The sequence below is a fragment of the Pleurodeles waltl genome, chromosome 5 (genome assembly GCF_031143425.1).
Source record: "Pleurodeles waltl isolate 20211129_DDA chromosome 5, aPleWal1.hap1.20221129, whole genome shotgun sequence".
Classification (NCBI taxonomy): Eukaryota; Metazoa; Chordata; class Amphibia; order Caudata; family Salamandridae; genus Pleurodeles; species Pleurodeles waltl.
In genome coordinates, this window is record NC_090444.1 from 520,844,855 (window position 1) to 520,864,683 (window position 19,829).

General features: G+C 41.7%; 1 protein-coding gene across 5 annotated transcripts in view; it reads right to left on the minus strand.

Moving 5' to 3' along the window:
• RALGAPA2 (Ral GTPase activating protein catalytic subunit alpha 2) overlaps positions 1-19,829 on the minus strand; it is a 1,651,508-nt gene that overhangs the window by 1,212,535 nt on the left and 419,144 nt on the right. For all 5 annotated transcript variants that reach the window (XM_069234346.1, XM_069234347.1, XM_069234343.1 and 2 more), the window contains exon 5: positions 10,300-10,343. In XM_069234346.1, the coding sequence (XP_069090447.1) occupies positions 10,300-10,343 (44 nt within the window). The remainder of the gene's footprint in view (positions 1-10,299; positions 10,344-19,829) is intronic.

A 19,829-nucleotide genomic window follows, 5' to 3' on the forward strand; every position in this document is an offset into this window, starting at 1 on the left:
AGAGGCCAGGTTGTAGAGGACTATGCATGAGAGAGGAGGGCTGAAAAGTGAAGCTAATGAGCCATGCATTAGGGATGCTTTGTGTGTGGCTCCAACAGAGCCGCCCAGAAAGCAGCCCTCAGCAACTACCACCAGCAAATCAAGAAAGCCAAGAGAGTGGCCATCACAGTCCGCATTGACTCAGCCGCCAACCGCACAAAAGAACTATTCAAAAAAGTCAAAAAATATTCCAACCCGACAGTGATAGAAAACTCTATCCACCCTGCCCAAGAACTCTGCAACACCTTCTCAGACTGCTTTCACAGCAAGATCATCACCATCTACAACTTCAACCCCCAACCTGAACTCTCCCAACCACTCAGCCCTCACTAACAGAACAATCACCACATGGACACTGCTCACCAGATAAATACACCTAGACCATCATGTCATCCATTCACTCCGGGGTACCCACAGACCCATGCCCCCAACCTGTTTAAACTCTGAATCAACCACATCAGCCTGGAACTCACCAGCATCCTCCACACCTCCATCACTTCGGCAGTCTTTCTTGACAACTGGAAACACGCAGAGATCAGAACCCTCCACAAAAAGAAACCCTCTGCCGACCCCACTGAACTCCAAAATTAGCGATCCATCTCGCTACTCCTCTACCCTGACAAAGTACTCGAGAAGGCCAACAATCAACAAACTCACCAACTTCATGGAAGAAAACAACCTACTGGACACCTCCCAATCAGGATTCTGCATCAACCACAGCACGGAGACTGCACTCATTGCTGCCATGGACATCAGAACACTCCTCGATCGTGGGGAAACGGCTGCTCTGATTCTTCTCGACCTATCAGCGGCATTCAACACCGTCCCTCAACACACCCTCATCAACAGACACGACAGCATCAGCCTACAAGAATGTGCCTCCTTCCTCACAGGACTCACTTAAAGTGTCTGGCTGCCTCCCTTCACCTCCACACCAAAGAGCATCATATGCGGCATACTCCATGGATCATCCCTCAGCCCCACTCTGTTCAACACCTACATGGCCACCACCCCCAGCCAACATCATCAGATTCCACAAAGTTAACCCTTTGGGTGCGGGTGTCGGCCACTGCTTCTCAACACCTTATCTTATGCCCATTTTGGAAATGCAAAGGTTTTCTTGATACCTATTTTTCACTCTTTATATTTCAGCAAATGAATTGCTGTATACCCGGTAAAGAATGAAAACCCATTGCAAGGTGCACCTCATTTATTGGCTCTGGGTACCTAGGGATCTTGATGAACCCTATATATCCTCGCAACCGGAAAAGTCCAGCACACGTAACGGTATATTGCTTTAAAAAATTTGACATTGAAGGAAAAAGTTACAGAGTAAAACGTGGAGAAAAATTTCAGTTTTTTCAGCTCACTTTCAAAATTTATTTTCTTTCAGCTGTTATTTTCTGTAGGAAAACCTTGCAGGATCTACACAAATGACCCCTTGCTGAATTCAGAATTTTGTCTACTTTTCAGAAATGTTTAGCTTTCCGGGATCCAGCATTGGTTTCACACCCATTCCTGTCACTAACTGGAAGGAGGCTGAAAGCACCAAAAATAGTAAAAATGGGGTATGTCCCAGTAAAATGCCAAAATTGTGTTGAAAAATGTGGTTTTCTGATTCAAGTCTGCCCGTTCCTGAAAGGTGGGAAGATGGTGATTTTAGCACCAGAAACCCTTTGTTGATGCCATTTTCAGGGAAAAAAACACGAGCCTTCTTCGGCAGCCCTTTTTTCCCATTAAAAAAAAAAAAAAAAAAATAATACATTTTCACTGTATTTTGGCTAATTTCTTGGTCTCCTCCAGGGGAAACCACACACTCTGGGTACCATTAGAATCCCTAGGATGTTGGAAAAAAGGACGCAAATTTGGCGTGGATAGCTTATGTGGACAAAAAGTTATGAAGGCCTAAGCACGAACTACCCCAAATAGCCAAAAAAGGGCTCAGCACTGGGGGGGGTGGGGGGGGGGGAGAGACCCAGCAGGTATGAGGTTAACATCATCTCCTAAGCAGACAACACTCAGCTAATCCTCTCGGTCATAGAAGACCACTGGGCAACCAGGACAAACATCTGCAAGGCCATGACCAATGAAGTCGACTGGATGAAAAGAAACTGCCAGAATTACCCAACCCAACTCCGACAAAACGGAAGTGCTGATCTTCGGGAGAAACACACCCATATGGGACGACAGCTGGTGGCCAGCCAAACTATGACCCACTCCCACGCATCACAAACGCAACCTCAGCATCATCCTCAACAGCGAACCGACCCTGAAGCACCAAATCCTTGCCGACTCCTGTTTCCACACTCTACGCATGCTCTGCCGAATCTTCCAATGGGTCCCAGTCAACAACCAAGAAAGCCATCACTCGGGCCCTAGTAACCAGCAGCCTCAAATACCACAACCCACTCTACATCAGCATCCCAGCCCAGCTCCTCAAAAAACTCCAGACCATACAGAACGCTGCAGCCAGACTCATCCTGGACCTCCCTAAACGTGCCTACATCAAACCCTCCTCAGAAACCTCCAGTGACTCCCCGTCCAGAAGAGATGCCAGGCGAAGCTCCTCACGCACGTCTAGAGAACAATTATCAGTCACGATCAAAGACCAGCCTACATCAACCACTGACCAAACTTTCACCAGCCCACCAGACACCTGTGGTCCTCCTTGCTTGTCCTCATACACACACACATAATCCGTTGCAACCTCAGCGGCAGCCACTCTCTCTCCTGCATCGCCACCAAGTCATGGAAAAACCCGCCTCTCCCCCTCCAAACAACACCCTTATTAGAAGACGTCAGAAAGAGATTCAGGACCCAGCTCTTCGACAGAGTCATCACACCCTATCACCCAGATTCCCCCAGGAGTGATTGCTGTACTCAACAAATACTGATTGATTGATTGATGCTTTCAGGAAGAATCAAGAAAGGCAGGCAGTGAATTTAGAAGGATTAGGGCAGGGATGTCAAGCTCGAGGAAGAGTAGAGGGAAATGGGCTTGAGCTTTACCAGTTGTCTGCCATGTACTTTGCATGCATGAAACATAGGAACATCCCAAACCAGTGAATCAAAAAGCCATCAACTAAGAAAAATGGAAGATGAATTATCTGTAAATATTAGAACCATCGATCTTGGGAGTACTAGGAATACAAATTTTAACCTAAGGAACATTGAAAGAGAGCTATAGTGCATTTTCTATTGTCTCTCTGATCGGATGGCTTGCATGAAAAGTAAGTGAGAGAAAGCGCTGCTACTGTAACATGATTGAGTGGGTGTCTACAACCTACTGGGAAGGTGGATTCTCAAAAGGACTGTCCTTTGGCACATATGCATGTAAAGTCCACCAAGAAAGAAGTGAAAAGAGATTTGAAAGAATCATAATGTGAACCTGTGGCCTAGGTTCACTAAAATAGACTAGATTTGATTTCTTTTAACATGGCATGAAGGACCAAGTGGTTGCATATGGCCATGAACAAAAGACTTATTCAGCATTTGAAAGTGAGCCATTGTGCCATTTTTCCAGATATAAGTATGCTTGAATGTCTCATTTCAATTGCAGTTAATGAGCAGGCCATGCTGGCATAAAATCGCTTTTGGGAGCACAAACTGAATAAACCAGATTTTCAAGCACTATCTGCTAGAGTTCAAACTAGGAATTATTTTTTCATTACCTCTCGAGTGCATGGGAATGGCATCGCCAGTTTAACTGAAATGGGTTGAAAGAGGCTTGTGTTCTTCATTTTCAAAATATCATGCCTTTGCCAACCTTAAATATATAAGCTGTTTATTGTTGCAGTGGATAATATTTTGCTAAGCACCTTTGCAATGCGGTCAGAGCAAAAATTCACTCCTTGTGTAAAAGTAATGGTTTTCTGACTACTGCGCTCCTGATGAGCCTAAGACCTTTGGAATATCTGGTACAACACTTTCAACCCATTGTTTGGGTTATGCTGAAAATGAAGAATGGAATAGAAAGGAAGAGATTTTGCATGGAAACTCTCTGGAAAGAGTTCAAGTATGTAACCTTTCTGGTCAATAGTGAGGAAAGCATCCTAACCTGCTGTGAAGGCAGAGTGGTGATCTGTAAATCAGAACACTTCAGCCTCCACACTTAATAGATTCCCTGTCTGGAGTTGGTTTGGATAGCCGTGTTCTTTGTCACCTTGAAGATGTGTTCACACTTTGGAAGAAGGGGTCTGTTCAACGAATCCTGCATATACAGAGGGTGTCCAGTCAACAGCATAGCAGCATTTATCTGGTACAAGACTATGCAGTTATTTTACTAACTTTTCTACCCCTGGGCAACCTACGTTTTGACATTTTTTTACTGTATTGATGAGAGAAAATTAACAGTCTTGTTTTCCAAGACAGCAAAACCCAGATTCTATGGAAAACCAGACAGGAAATATATCTTTGACAACAGGCTCCCAAATACAGACTGAAGAAATCTCGAATAAAAATTTGCTGTATAAATGTTCATTTACATTAACAGATGCCTCCCTACAAAAAAGAAATATTACTCCAACTCCAATCCCAGAATACAGAGATTCGATAGATGTTTTTGGTGTAGGCTGGATGCTAGTAAGCAGATATGTATAAAAAACCCAGAGTGTCTAAGGTTTTGGCTATACAACATTTGAGACTTCATAGAAGTTCCAAGAACTAATGTCTAGCATTAACACTGCTGCCACTGTTACACATAGCATGAAGATGACCAGAGACTACACTCCAGTGGCTAGTTCCCTTGAATTATTTATTTGGGGATGGAGCAAGATGTTTCCAGGATGACAATGCAGAGTTTACATTTGAAAAAATGCCTCACACTTCAACAAAAGAAAACATGAAAAAAAAATGTTTTAAATGCCACAAGTCCATACCCACTGGCCATTACCCTAATATACACAAAGGGTAAACCCATAATCTACATTAAGGTCCAGGAAAGGAATACAAAATTCACTAAATAGTCCAGCTCAAATGTTTATTACTTGTAAATCTAAATTACTTCTAAATCATTTAACAATGATCCATACCATCTAAGGCAGGAAAAAACATAACTTCAATTGTCTATTACATACAAAAATACATATCAATGCATAGTTCATTTCAATGCATAATTCATAACATATTCCATAATATCTGCCATTTTCCATTTTTTTTATATAATTAAGTAGTTTTTTAAAATCCACAACCAAATCTCAAACAACATACATAGCATTCAGACCTCACACACACAAACAAAAAAATCATACGTGAGTCAAGGATTGCATATTTGATTTGATATGATATGATGGAGAGTCACAATATCTAGTCTCTTTATATAATATTGGATGAGACTGCTATGCTACTCAGTGATGTTCAGGAATTTTAGAATAACAGGAAAAGAAAGAAAAGTGCTCACAGCCGTAATGGACTTAAAAATAAGGTTCCCTGTACACACATTAACAACCATAGAAGAGCGCTAACCAGCCAGGAGGATTCCAATGTTCTATCTTTAGCAGCAGGAAAAACAGAAACAAGGGTGTGGTGCACTGTGCAGCATGATTTGCCAATGCTACAAGGGAGCGTGTGCAAACATTTTTCATTGCTTTTTCCTGGTCCTGATATGCGATAGGAGACCAAAGACCATGACCCATTGGGAATGTGCAGGGAAAGGAAAGCATATTTATGCTGTTTAAAATCAAATGTTTCGTTTTCATCCTTACATAATGCTTCACTTTTGCATATGATATTAAAAAAACAAGGGTTCTTATTATGAATGCGTATGGCTACACAATGTAGAAACAAAATCAATTGCAAATAATAGGACAGTTCAAGAATGCAGTAGGGAAAAGAAATAGTCTTATATTGGGTATGTTGAAAATTATCAGTATTTTTCTCAAATGCAAATGTGTGACATGCAAAGCGTACCATGGGAACGAAATTATAAGCAAAGGACATTACATTTATACAGAAAATAAAAAAATTAAAAAAAGGCATTTGAACATTTCCATAACTGTTACAAACAACCACTTGGAAAAATTGTCAAATTAAGCTGACCCCTGTTATCAAACAAAGGAATCGGAAAGTTTGTTTATTTGTATGGGTCAACGACGTTTCGACCCCCTTTGTAATGTAGGGGTCTCATTAGGACCAAGAGATAGTAGGGACATTTGAAAACTGGAAAACAAGGGATGACTAATTAGTACTAGGATAATGAAGACAGTCTGTCATAATAATTACTTTTCAACATCGTACATGATGGAATCAGGGCTGAATCTCACACAGTGACGTCATCACAGTGCACGATAAAAGGGAAGGGTACTCACATGGGGCACCCTGGGAAAGAACTGGGTAAAAAACAAAGAGGGGTAAAGATTGGCTAGCAGTATCATAGCACGCCATGTGTGGTCTGAGCAGAATCAATGGCACCTGCCAATCAATCAATGGGAATGCTTACCCCTAATGAGATGGATTTGCTCAGCAAGCAAATGTTTGTCAAGAAGGCCAGGTGCCATGATCACGGCTAACTCAGTGCCGCCAGTGAAGAATAGCTTGTGTGCTGCTAAGTCGTAAAAAACACTCCTAAAGGATCAAGCAGGCGGCTGCTAGGATCCAGTCACGCAGCTTTGTCAGTATCAGCTGGAAGACTCTGTAGGGTTCTTCCTTTTACCTGACATTGACAGGTAGTGAAAATTAGGCTTGAAGCGGGAGTAGTCCAAGCGTATGGTGTCCCAGGGTGGACAAGGTGGGTGTGGCCATAGGGGTGCTAAGGCAACCTGTACGGCGCAGCTGCTTGCTGGAAATCCACCATAATGATATACAAAATATGGGCCATCAGAGCATCAGTTATCGAGTGCTCGTGGATAGGACTGGAAAAGCTTCCTGTAAGTAATGGCTAAAGGAAAAGAGAAACATGGAAATAAATCATGACAATCTAAAATTACATTCTTAAAAAGGCAAGGCATACATGTTATAGTAGGCAATTAATTAATAGATAGTAAAGAATTAAATAACAGCAAATGCGCTTCTTTTAAGGGTGCGTGTTTTCTTAACAGTTTTTCCGCAATATGTTCCATGTTGTTGATTGTTTAAAAAAGACGCAGTCGCGCATGCACTATCGTTTTTTATGCAATTCCCTCATTTTTACATTACTGCTCAAAAGGTTACAATGCGGCTTTAAAAACACAGCAGTTGCACTTGCACCATTTGTTTTTGAGCCATTTGTCATGTTCATCTACGTGCGCACTGCACAGTGTGTTTTACTTCGTTCTATCTGTTTACTTCAGCGCTCCAACGCTAACATTATACATTAAAATTTTAGTTTGACGACCGGGAGATTCTGATTTTTTCCACTTGAAAACATGCCACTTACGCCCGCATGGTGGGGTTTTGTCCAATTTATCAATTTCACTTCAGCACTACGGAATTAACATTATTAATATACATTCTGGTTTCAGTACGGGGAGAATATGGTCTGCTTGTGGGCTTTAAACACTGCATTCACGCACACACTGTTTTTGGGCAATTCGCACTTTGCCAATGTATTTTCCTTCAATTTATCAGTTTAATTTATACTCTCCAATGCTAAACTAGGACAATACAATCTTAGCTATACTACAGGGTGCTTATGTAATTTAATCGCTTTAAACATGGCACTCGCACAAGCACAATATTGTATTGTGCAATTTATCACTTTTATTTCAACGCTATAAAGTTAGCATTGTTAATGTACATTTTGGTTTCAATACGGGAGATTACAGAATTTAATCCAAAACGCCAAAGTCTGATACTCTGTTGCTATATGTTAGGAGCACATTCCAAGGCCCTAGGTGTCAGTTTCCCTTGTGGACTTTTATCCTTGAGACAAAATACACGATTTCTCACATTTACAAAATGTTGATGGCATGTTAAGGCATTGTTTAAAAAGTTGTCATTTGTGCACAGATGTTAAGGTTTTTCTTGTTGGCTTTAGAGACGCTGTGTTTGTGCTTGGTGGGTTGGGGATCATCCTTTAGTTTACGCAGGTAACACAATTGCTTTGTGTTATTCAACATCTCAAATGCAGCATGTAGAACTGATAACAGTCTTACCAGATGCTAATGTATCGCTCAGATAGGCTAGCAGATTCTTTTGTTAACAGAGCCTGCAAGTCTTTTTCGTTCCCACACCACATGTAACTCCAATCCGGCGCCGGTTTCGTGCCAAAAGGAGTGAGTCTGTTACAAGTTTGGACAGAAAAAGTTTGGCTAATGGCTAAAAGCAGAACAATAGCTGTCAAATCCACAACAAACAATTGTTTTAATTATGTGCCACTTGAGAGGGAAAGGGGAGTTGTAAAACAGCCATTACTACCATGGATTTTCAAATAAAAAGGCTGTCTTTCTGTCTTTTAAAAATCTTGGAAAGACAATTTATTTTTTGGCATAAACTTATTTAGGTGGGCTTTCTATTTGTAAGGCACTGAACTAATTGATACATTATTGACTTAGTCCCAAGCGTAACAGCCTTTTCTGATTAAAACGTGCCTACATTACAAATCAAGGGTAGCATTATATTACTGTGGGGTGTACTGCGTTTTACGGTGCATGCTGACAAACTGTATGTAGGAAATCTACTATGCACATTAGAGGAAATGCTTACCTATTAAACACACACACTGAAACTCATTTCATTTTAGTGCCAACAGTAAATCCACATGAAGACAACCACACTACTAAACAACTCAACTAGAAAAACAAAACAAAAAACTCTCGCAGACAAGAGACCTACTGGCATTGGCAAAACGAATAAACCTTGGCAATGTGAATTATAGGTGTTGGCAATGTTAATGCATTTGTGTATATCAATAAAAACAGTCCGCGAGACACAAATGTGTATACATCGCCAATGCCCATAGCTCTCGGATTGCAGACCTACTGGCTTTACCAATGCTTGTTAAGATTGTAATTTCGAATTGTCATGCTTTATTTCCATTTTTTTCTTTTCCTCCAGATATTTCCTACAAGAAGCTTTTCCAATCCTAACCAAGCGCACTCAATCATTAATGCTCTATTGCCCGTATTTTGTGTTTTAACCTTATGCTGAATTTGCAGCATGCAGCTCGATGCAGTGCAGCACTAGCCGCGTCCCCCAGCCACGACCCCCTTGTCTGCCCTAGACACGATAGGCTTGTAGCGCTCTTGCTCCAAAGCCTTATTTTCACCACCCGTCAATGTCAGATAAAAGGAAGAACGCTGCAGCATCTTCTAGCTGATACTGATGAAACGGCGAGGCTGGGTCCTAGCAGTCTGCCTTCTTGCTCCTGTTGAAGCACTTTCCGACCGTACAGAACACACGCTTTCTCCACTGCCGGCACTGAGTTAGCCCCGATTGTGGTGTCTGGCTCTTCTTGACAAGCATTCACTTGCTAAGTGAATCAATCTCCTCTGGGGTAAGCATTCCCACTGATTCCGCAATACATGCCTTGTTAACAATAGTCGACTTGGACGACACATAGTGTGCCATGCTAATGCTTATCAATCTTTACCACTCTTTATATTTTGCACCCAGCTCCCGCCCAGGGTGGCCCATGTGAGTACCTTTCCCCTTTTATTTTGCACTTCAGTAGTGTGCACTGTGTGTGTTTCATCCTTGATTCCATCAGGTACGGTGTATAAGAGTAATTATTTTGACACACGGTCTTCATTATCCTAGTACTGAGTAACCAACCCTTGTTTTCTAATTTTTAGGTGTCCCTACTATCTATTGGTCCTGAGGAGACCCCACATTTCAAAGAGAGTTGAAACATCGTCGACATATACAAACCAGATATCCAATTCCTTGATAAAAGGGCTCAGCTTCATTTGACAATTTTTCTATGTGGTGGTTTGTTACAGTTTTGGAAACATGTAAATTTATTTTTTTGAATTGTGTGTATAAGTGTAATGACCTTTATTGTTTATGATTCCGTTGTTCATGTGGGGCACTTTTCAAGTCATGCATTCGCTTTAAAGAAAGATAAATATAATTTTCGACACAACCAATGTATGACTACTACTTTTCCCAATTGCATCCTTGAATTATCGTATTACATCCTGCGACTGAGCTTGCTCCTACATTGTCTATCCATACAAATTCCTAATAAGAACCATTGTTTTTCCGTATTATTTAACCCTCTGGTTCTTATTGAGTAGGGCTGCCCTTGTTTTTTGTTAGAAACACTTTTGAAAATGAGCAAGTACGGGAACACTTGGCATGTCAGTATTTTATTGATTACACTTCATAGTAAAAACAAAAAGATACCTTAACAGAGTTTCCAGTGTGCAAAAGCTTCTTTAAAATTGATCCTGCAAAAAAGACAAACATCGTGTATACCACTGCATAATCATTTTCTTTTACACTCCCAAAAGTTCAATATCATAATGCATGCTTGGTTGAAAAGCAGGATGTTCTATATTATAGATAACAACATGGACACGAAATTGGTTAAAGTCAGGCAGTTTTAAACAGGATTTGTTATGTTTGTACCATATACCCATTTTAAGGAGGAGTTAAACTATCTCCTTCAATGCAGCCTCTCTCTTCTTTTCATGCTTCACAATGCTCTCCATAGCCTGCTCGGCATCTTCTTTTTCTCTGAGTCTTTATCTCCTACCCTCTTTTGTACTGCTGCCCACAATCTTTAAGCCCTTTTGGATCTTCCTTAATGTTTCTGCTTCTCCATGACTGTCCTCCCATTACTTATTTTCCTGTTTTACTTTTTCCTTTGTCAGTATCACCGGCTTTCCCCAATTTATGTTCTTTGCATTTCTTCAGTAAGAATTCATTATTCATGTTTTGTCCCCTAACGCTGTCATGGTTTACATCACAGTGTTTATGTTAACTCATACAATGTAGCAAGATTTCTTAACTTGTTAGTTGTGTAAATTTTGCTGACACTAGCTTGCTTATAGTGCTCCATTTAAAAATGTAAAATAAACCTCTTAAACATGTGACTTAAACCAAACAAAAGACATAGCTGCGTGTAGTCTTGTTTTTTTGGATAAACGCCAGATCCAGAAGTGTTAGTGGTGGTACACTGCTGTAAGAGCACAGCAGTGTACAGATTGTATATAAACTGTTGTAATGACTGAGCAGCGTACACTCACTTCTGCTTCTCTACTTACATGCAAAAGGTGCTTTACTTCAACACAACTGAGTTCTCCACCAAACCAAGGGACATTATACAAATGCTGGTTACTATGACGCGAACTGCACTTGCTTCTCTAACACTTCACAGACTTTACATAAGGAGTGCAATTTTTGCAGGTCATCACAGATAGGTGGAGCAGACTGTTTTCATGAACGGCTTGGAGATCCAAGTTGTGCAGTTATCCACACCCATATTACCGGGTGCAATAAAGTCCACACCGTTTGTTAGACTTTGGCACATCAAAGGTTACGGTATTTTACAGAAGAAAAGACTGCCAAGATTTTATGTGACATGCAGATTTTGTTGCGGTAAAACCCAAAACCTACATTTTATAGCCTCCCCTCGCAAAAAAATAAATCAATATAGGTGGAATTTATTGCACCCAATACATTCTGAATCCATAGGAGTCGGATTTTATAGGGTGCAATAAATAGGAGCTATCCCTCTGGGGCACTCATACTCAAGGCCTTAGACTAAATTTTAGAGCAATTATCAAGGGCAGATTTTTATTCAAGGGGTTCCAAAGGATTTGATATTAAACAGAACCTGGAGGTAAAAATATCCCTGTATCCATGTAACTCTTATTTTGTGTAAGAATTTTCTTTTACTGTACTTCTAATAGCTCTGTTTCTACAAATAACTGATCACTGAAGACATTTGATTTCGACATTTATCCTAAACGTTTAGATTTAAAAATACAGTACCTAAATGCAACATGTATAGTTGTGACAGCGGACCCCCAAATAAACATTCATGATCTAGGCCAAGCCCAGTAATTCAGGTTTGGTTCTCCCGGGAGAGTTAAATGTAAGGCAAAGGCAAGAACAGTAACTGCTCTTGTTTCGCTGGAGCAGGCCTTTGATGGCCGGTATAGCACACAACAGCAGGCTATAAGACTGTAGTAGAAAAGCATTTGCACATACTATGATGGTCTAAAACGTTGGTTATATTTAATTGTTTTTTCGTGATTTAGTTGTTTAGTTATTCAATAAATGAAGTACAGCCAGCTGATACAGATATCTTTCCCACAGTCAATAAACATCACAAGTTCTCCAATTGTTTATACCTTTAACTTCCAATTTAAAAATAAAATAAAATAAATGTGCATCTCTAAAAAATAATCACAACAGCAGCACTGAGGCCTTGATGTCTTTAAACTCAAGGAGACTGCTTGCTGCATTAAGGATAAAATGACCATTTAGAGCCAGTGCCTGCTTAAATTTTTAATGAAGACATTATATTTAAAGGGGGAAATAAAAGACTGAAAACAAGTCGCAGAATCAATCCACAATGTTTTATCTCTGATCTAACTTAAAAAAAAAAAAAAAAAAAAGACGTGAAGATCCATCAGAGTTAAGTTTCTAAACAATCTGCAAGAAGTGTAGATTGTGTTTGTATCACAACATATGCGGGTGGCCCTGTTTCCTTAATTTTTAAAATAATAAGATTGTCCATGTAAAAAAATATAAGTCCAGCCAGTTTTCACAAACTAAAGGGGTATTTGTGTTATAAATCTGATTGTGATTTATGTTATACAGTTTGTTTGAGATGCAAGCTAATTTTCTTTAGCTGTCCCGTTCAAACCTAATCTTCACTGGATTGTTTATTTCATTGGTATTAGTGTTTTAGATAATATGCTTTTCCCTGCAGTTAGATTGGCCTTTTTGTTTCACATCTTCAAGACATAATGGAATTGTTTCCTGTTCAACAAGCATTTCTCACAAACCCTGGATGCTCCTTCCCTTGCATTCTGGGTTCCTGCTCTCAAAATAACATGCCTTTGTTGACCACATTCTCCAAGAAAACATAACACATCTCACGTTTTCTCCAAATCATACCCTTCGTCTTACCATTTACGACTATCGAACAAAGGCCTCGATGTGGAGGCCATCCCGTAAACACCAACTCCTCCCTCATAAATGGCAGTCAAACCATCAATACACAAGTTGGGGCCCCTTCACCAATTGATCCTGCAATGATCCCTGGATCTGATCTCGGAACAATGCAGGCCACCCAGCATATCAGTAAATAACATGGGACTTACTGATTGTAACACCAAGCATCACTGCTGTGACAAACACATATAAGTACTGAGAACCTGATGGCTCTAATGTGGATTGCCTGGATGCAGCCAAGCTGCATTTGCTGAATCCCAGAAACAATTAGACTGCAACATAGTACGGAAACAGGCTTGATTGTTTCAGTTGGTGGCCATGTTATATGTAAAAATGGCCGCTGTACACACTAGTTTCACGTTGTCACCACATTCAAGTGATGACTACAAATGGTTAACTTTCTATCTGTACTTTAATTTTTACTAATAAAATATGATCTGGAAATACAGTGACATAATAATGTGACACCTCTGGACATCCACTGGGATGGTCCCAGTAAAAAAGGAAGTAGATGAGGTTGAGCTCGAATGGGGCTGCTACATATTATTTTTGGCTACCTGGGCCTTTGACTCAGACCCCCTTCTTGTCCAGAAGCACCGTCACCGGATCACATCCTTCCTGTTTTCTAATCAAGCGAGCCAGCATCGCTCCTCTTTTATCTCCCTCCTTGTGTAAGATGAGCCTGCACCAGTCATCTAACAGGTATTTAAGTGTTTGGCTCCTGCAAGTATGGCTGGGTTGGGAGATCCCTTTCCAGTTTGCTCAGATGGGAGTTGCTACATGTGAAGGGTTTCTCCCTTTCAAAGAGGCAGACAAAATGTCTGGAAGCACATACTGTAGAGTTATCAGCCTGCATAATCTCCTTATAACGAAGGGGTCCCTCTCTCTTCGTCTGTCACAGAGAAGCAGAAGAACTAAAGGTACGAAATGTAAACTTATTCATAAACTGTCTTAACTCAATGCAGACCCTGCCTGATTGCAGCATGTTAAGTATGTTCTCATGGAACTAAAATGCAATGAAACAGAACTGCTATGTATTGTAATATTCTATGTGTAAAGCGCCATCGGGTCTACTTCACGTTACATAAAACTATAAACATGAATAAAACAGGCCTTGGCAAATCCAATGCTGGTTGCTAAAAATTTGAATATGCAACAGCTTATTTTGTTGCTCTTTACATTAAGGTACGCATTGCACGCACAAAAAGTGTGAGTGTGTTTGCCTGTGTGCACACATATACACATTCCACCCTTAATCCCAGGCATAGGAGAGGACTACTTATTATGTTGATGTATTCACTGTGCAAGAGCAGAACACCACCTCTCATAGTCAGGTAAGCCAAAGTCTAAAGAGGGCTGACCCCGTGCCTCATGCTGTACGTTGTGGTGAGCGATACAAAATGTGAATGACACTACAGCAGACCAATGGCTGACTGAAAGCCTCTAAGTATAATATGCATAAAATATTATTAAAAACCAAACGGTCTTTGTTAACTGCAGACGAAGATAGAAAACTTAAAAAAAAAAAAAAAAAAGAAAGAAAAAGAAAAAAAAAAAAAAAACATTCGACAGACAGGACTGTGTTGAATCCATCCTTGAAAGTTCTCTTGTTCAATGCTTTATTACATCATTACCCGTTTAGTGCAGACGTCAGCCACTGGCCGACGCACACACCACTTCCCTGGTGCGGGTCACGACCATTGGCCGATACCAGGGAGGGGGTTAAAAAATACTCTGGTGCAATGCACCAGAGGATTTTTTTTTGTTTTTTTTAATCAATTCCAGGAGAAAGTCCAAAACAGCCTCCCCAGATACCAGGGAGGCATCGATGGAAAGGTGAGAATCTCCCCTTTCCATCAATGCCTTCCTGGCACTGTTTCCTGACCATGGATAGCAGCGTGGCTGCAATCCATGTCCAGGAAACAGCCAGGCACCAGGAATCTTCTTTGGGGGGGTCGACCCACGTGTAAATGGGCCAGCCCCCCCGTGGGGGCACAAATAAAAAAAAATAGGTTGGGGTTTTTTTGGGGGCCGATCGCGCCACCCAGATTTAAAAAAAAAAGGTATTTAAAAAAAACAAATGGCGGGGTCGGTCCTCCGAACACAGGCTGACCCCTTTGCCAAGGAAAAGCACACATGTATGGAAAAAAAAGTGATGTAGAGAGTCAGTCTCTCTCTCATTCTATATATGTGTGTGTGTGTGTATAAATATATATATATATGTATGTATAATTTTTGTACTTTTTTTTTCATGTGTTGTTTTCTGGGTAGTGCAGATAGTTTATTGTCGTGCTGCTAAGTATATACATTTATATGTATATAGCTGAGTGGATTAGTAAAGGCAAGCGTTACCTGCGCTTTAAAACAAATGAAATGTATGTGCGAGGGGGACTATGGAGGTATGAGAGGCACTTTTGCTGGGTGGTACTGAGGGAATTAGAAGAGGAGGTCATGGGAGGCAGAGCACCAAAAATGACTGTCGCACTGGGTGCCACTAATGCTAAAGGCTGTGATGATGGGTATGTGGTAAGGTGAAGTAATACTGTCTTTTTAGTTTTTTTCAGTGTCTTTAGGGAATCTGCCGAATCGGAGAAGAAGCAAAGGTAAGGTGACAACATTTCCTATGGGACACATCAAACATACCCACAAGCAATTTTGTGACTATTTGCCTTCTATGTAGGCTAGTACTTTAGAGGGACAGTTTAGCCAGTAGCAGAGATGGCGTCTCGTTGGATGACTGCTGCTCAAGCCGTAACTTGGGTTATATAGGACAGCTCTGATGTAGGATCAGAGACCGACACAGATGCACAGATCTGAGACAGCATCTGAGGGAGAGGGCAATGGGGCAGAATCTGGGATTGAATTTTTCAGTCGGCGGAGTCCCATCCGACGACACCTCTTCCAGTAATTCTGAAGGAGACGATGACGACAGCCGTGCAGTCCCTTCGCAAGCACAGTCTGTGCAGCGGGACAACATCGGGTTAGCTGAACCCAAAGAGCAGGTGCATGCGGCCACAAGCACAGAGAGAGTGTTCTCTTGGCAGCCCCCCTGTTTATTTCAGCCCCATATTCCAACTTTTATTGGTGACACTGGATGTAAAGTCCATACAGCGAACTTTTTGCCAGTTGACTACGTCCATCTATTTTTGGATGTTGACTTCCTTCAGGAAATTGTGCAGCAAGCAAATTTGCGTGCAGACCAATTTCTGAGGCAGCGTGGAGGCACTCAAGGGCACGCCAGTGGACTCCCACTTCGCTGGCAGAGTTGAAGATATTTTTGGGCCTTATGCTCAAAATGGGGTTAGTGCAGAAACCCACCTGAGTCCTACTGGACGATTCGCGCAGTTTTGGTAATGCCCATCTTGGCACCATACATGAGCAGAGATTGTTTTTTTGCGACTGCAGCGCATGCTGCATTTCAATGACAATTCTGCTGCATTGCCCCGGGACCATCCAGACCATGACAGGTTGTTCAAAATTCGGTCTGTCGTGGAACATTTGTCTGCCAGGTTTCCAGAGATCTATACTCCTGGAAAGAATATAGCAATCGAGGAGTCCTTGATCCTGTACAAAGGACGGCTGCATTTCAGACAGTACATTGCGAGCAAAAGAGCTTGCTATGGCATAAAGCTGTACATGCTGTGTGAGAGCTCTTCTGGCTATGTGTACAGCTTGGGAGTGTATACAAGGAAGGACTCTACCCTAAACCCTGTAGGTTGCCCTCCTGTGTTAGGGGTCACAGGTAAGACTGTATTGGAACTTGTCCAGCCACTTCTTCACAAAGGTTATAACCTTTATGTGGACAATTTCTATACAGGAGTAGAGCTGTTCAGTGAGCAATACAAATCTGGCACTGTGGCCTGCGGTACAGTTCGTTGTAACCGGAAAGGATTCCCGCAGGAGCTTGTTTGCAAGAAGCTCCAGAAATCCCAGAGTACTGCATTGCGTTCCAACGAACTGTTCGCAGTCAAGTTCTTGGATAGGCATAATGTATACATGCTCACTACAATTCATGATGAGAGCACTTCCACCATCACAGTTTGGGGTCAGGTGGCCGAGGTCCACAAGCCCATCTGTATACTTGATTACAAAAGGTACATGGGTGGAGTGGACAAGAACGACTAGCTTCTTCAACCATACAATGTGTGTCGTAAAACTCGCACTTAGTACAAGAAACTGTTTACCCACCTGATCCAGACAGCAACATACTATGCGTATGTTGTTTACCGTCAGACAACCACAGGAAGACTCATGACTTTCCTTGATTTCCAGTTGTCTGTAATTGAAAGCCTCACTGCTGTTACAGAAGCAGCAGCAGCCTCCACCTCATATGTTCTGGAGGATGTGGTAAGGCTGCAGGAGTGACACTTTGCTGTCCGCATTCCTAAAACACCCAAAAAGGATCGTCCATGTCGTCGCTGTAAAGTGTGCTCGAACAATGGAAAGCAGCAGGAGAGTCGGTATTACTGTCCCCAGTGCCCATCACAACTAGGCCTCTGTGTCCCTACTTGCTTTACTTTGTATCATACTAAAGCAAAGTTCTTGGAAATCGACTGAGGTGGATCTGCCGTTGGGTAATCCTTTCAGTGGCAGTGCATGGATACCGAACGTCCACGGGCCAGCCACAGAATTTTACTTCATCTACTTCATCATGGACTTCCTTATGGCCTGCTTGAGACCTAAATCCACCGTCAGAATGTGGTAGGTGTTCTGTTCAATTAACTTGCATTATATTCCCCATACTGCATATACTAGTGGACAGAACATATGCCACATTGTCACGGAGTACCCTTTCTTTACCAGCATGTCTGCCTTAGTTTCAATGGTAGATATGCTTGCTCATTTTGAGTGGGTAAGGAAAGCTTATGGTAGGTATGCCTTCACAGGGATATTGCACAGGTAGACGGCAAATAGTAAAGGTAGTACATATGTACATCATATACACCTATGGGTTCAAATCCATTGGTGCCATCCCAGCACTGAAGGACAATTACATGTATAGGTCAGTGTTTGACCTGCTTTTCATGTTCATCCTTCATCAGAACTTAGTAGATGTTCAGTTTGCTGTATGATAAGTGCATTACAGTCACTGCACTGCATATAATGTTGGCTGGGACATATGCTACGTTCTCATGGACTGCCCTGTGTGCCAAACACCACCCTTTTTCATAGCCTATGACCTTCTCTTTAGGGAACATCACAAGAATTCCCCAGCAGGTCTCCCTTAGTTTCAAAGGTAGATATGCTCACTCAGTTCCAAGAGTCGCTTTGTACGGCATACTCGGACACCGCCAACTTGCATCCACAAACTGGAAGGAGTTGGATTTAGTACAGTGAGTGTGTTAAAGGCGCATGAAAAACATGTCTTCCTGAGCCTCAGATGGCTGTCAAAGGAGTCATTAGTAAAGGTTTGTTACGCATGCATTTGGTAATGTTAAGGAAGAAAGAGGCGGTTACTTGACAGGTTGTAAAATGTAGCCAAACTTATTCCGTTCTGTGGCATGTGATGGGCCCTTGTCTCGCACCGGTAAGTTAATGTGAGTGCAGTGATTGGTTGGATTGGGCCGATGGCCGGTGGTATGAAAGGGTTGTTTGCTGTGCGTGAATGGTGTGTGAATGGACCATGAATAGGTTGGTGCCTGGACGTGGCTTTATGGCCCACCTTCAGAAGGCTTGGTTTCAATATTCAGATACTTTGATAAGTATCCATGCTTTGAAACCATCATTTCTGGAGGTGCTAAAACCAACCAGTGTGAGTGGTGGTTTAACTTTAACAAACTAGTACCAGGGGAGTCAAAGGGTGCAGGACTTGCATGGCTCTCACCAGTAGTTTTCCTTCACCCAGAATCCCCTTGAAATCACAAAATGTGTGCTTAAAAACACATTTGCCTTGCATGCAGCCACAAATTTTCTACCACTCAGCGTTCCTCTATGTCTCCAGCTACAAACTGCCTCACTTTAGTGAGTGGGCAAGTAACCACAACAGGGAAGTACCCAAAACGGATTGTGGAGACATCAAAATTACCTACCACAAAACAGCCTCGTTTTGTAAGACAGTCACATGAGTATTTGGTCCTGTGCTTGGCAGCCATATAGGGAAACCTACCAAACCCAGACATTTCTGAAAACTAGACACCCAAGGCAGTCCACGGAAGTGTGGCGTGTTTGGATTTCACAAAGTTTTCATACCCAGAATACCCTTCAAAAGTGAAACATTGATTAAAAACACATTTTTTCCTTTCTTTTTCCATCACAGAAACTACAGGAATGTGCAGGGATCCTCAAAATTCCTACCACCCACTGTATATCCTCTTGTCCTGATTAAAAAAAAAAAAAAAACACCTGTGTGTCTGCGCCTAGTGCCTGCGTCAGGAATGGATCACTCTAGGGGTAATAGTAGCCCTCATGCAAGGACTATCATTGACATTTGTGTGATCCATTCCTGTTGCAGGCACTAGCCTACCCAAACAAGTAAGGTACCATTTTTATTGGGAGACCAGGGGGAACGCTGGGTAGGAGGAAATTTGTGGCTCCTCTCAGAGTGTTTTATTGCCAAATTTTGAGGTTTGCAAAGGATTCTGGGTAACAGAACTTGGTGAGAGCCCCACAAGTCACCTCATCTTGGATTCTCCTAGGTATCTAGGTTTAAAAAATGTACAGGTTTGGTAGGTTTCCCTAGGTGGCGGCTGAGCTAGAGGCCAAAATCCACAGTTAGGCACTTTGTAGAAAAACAGCTCTGATTTCTT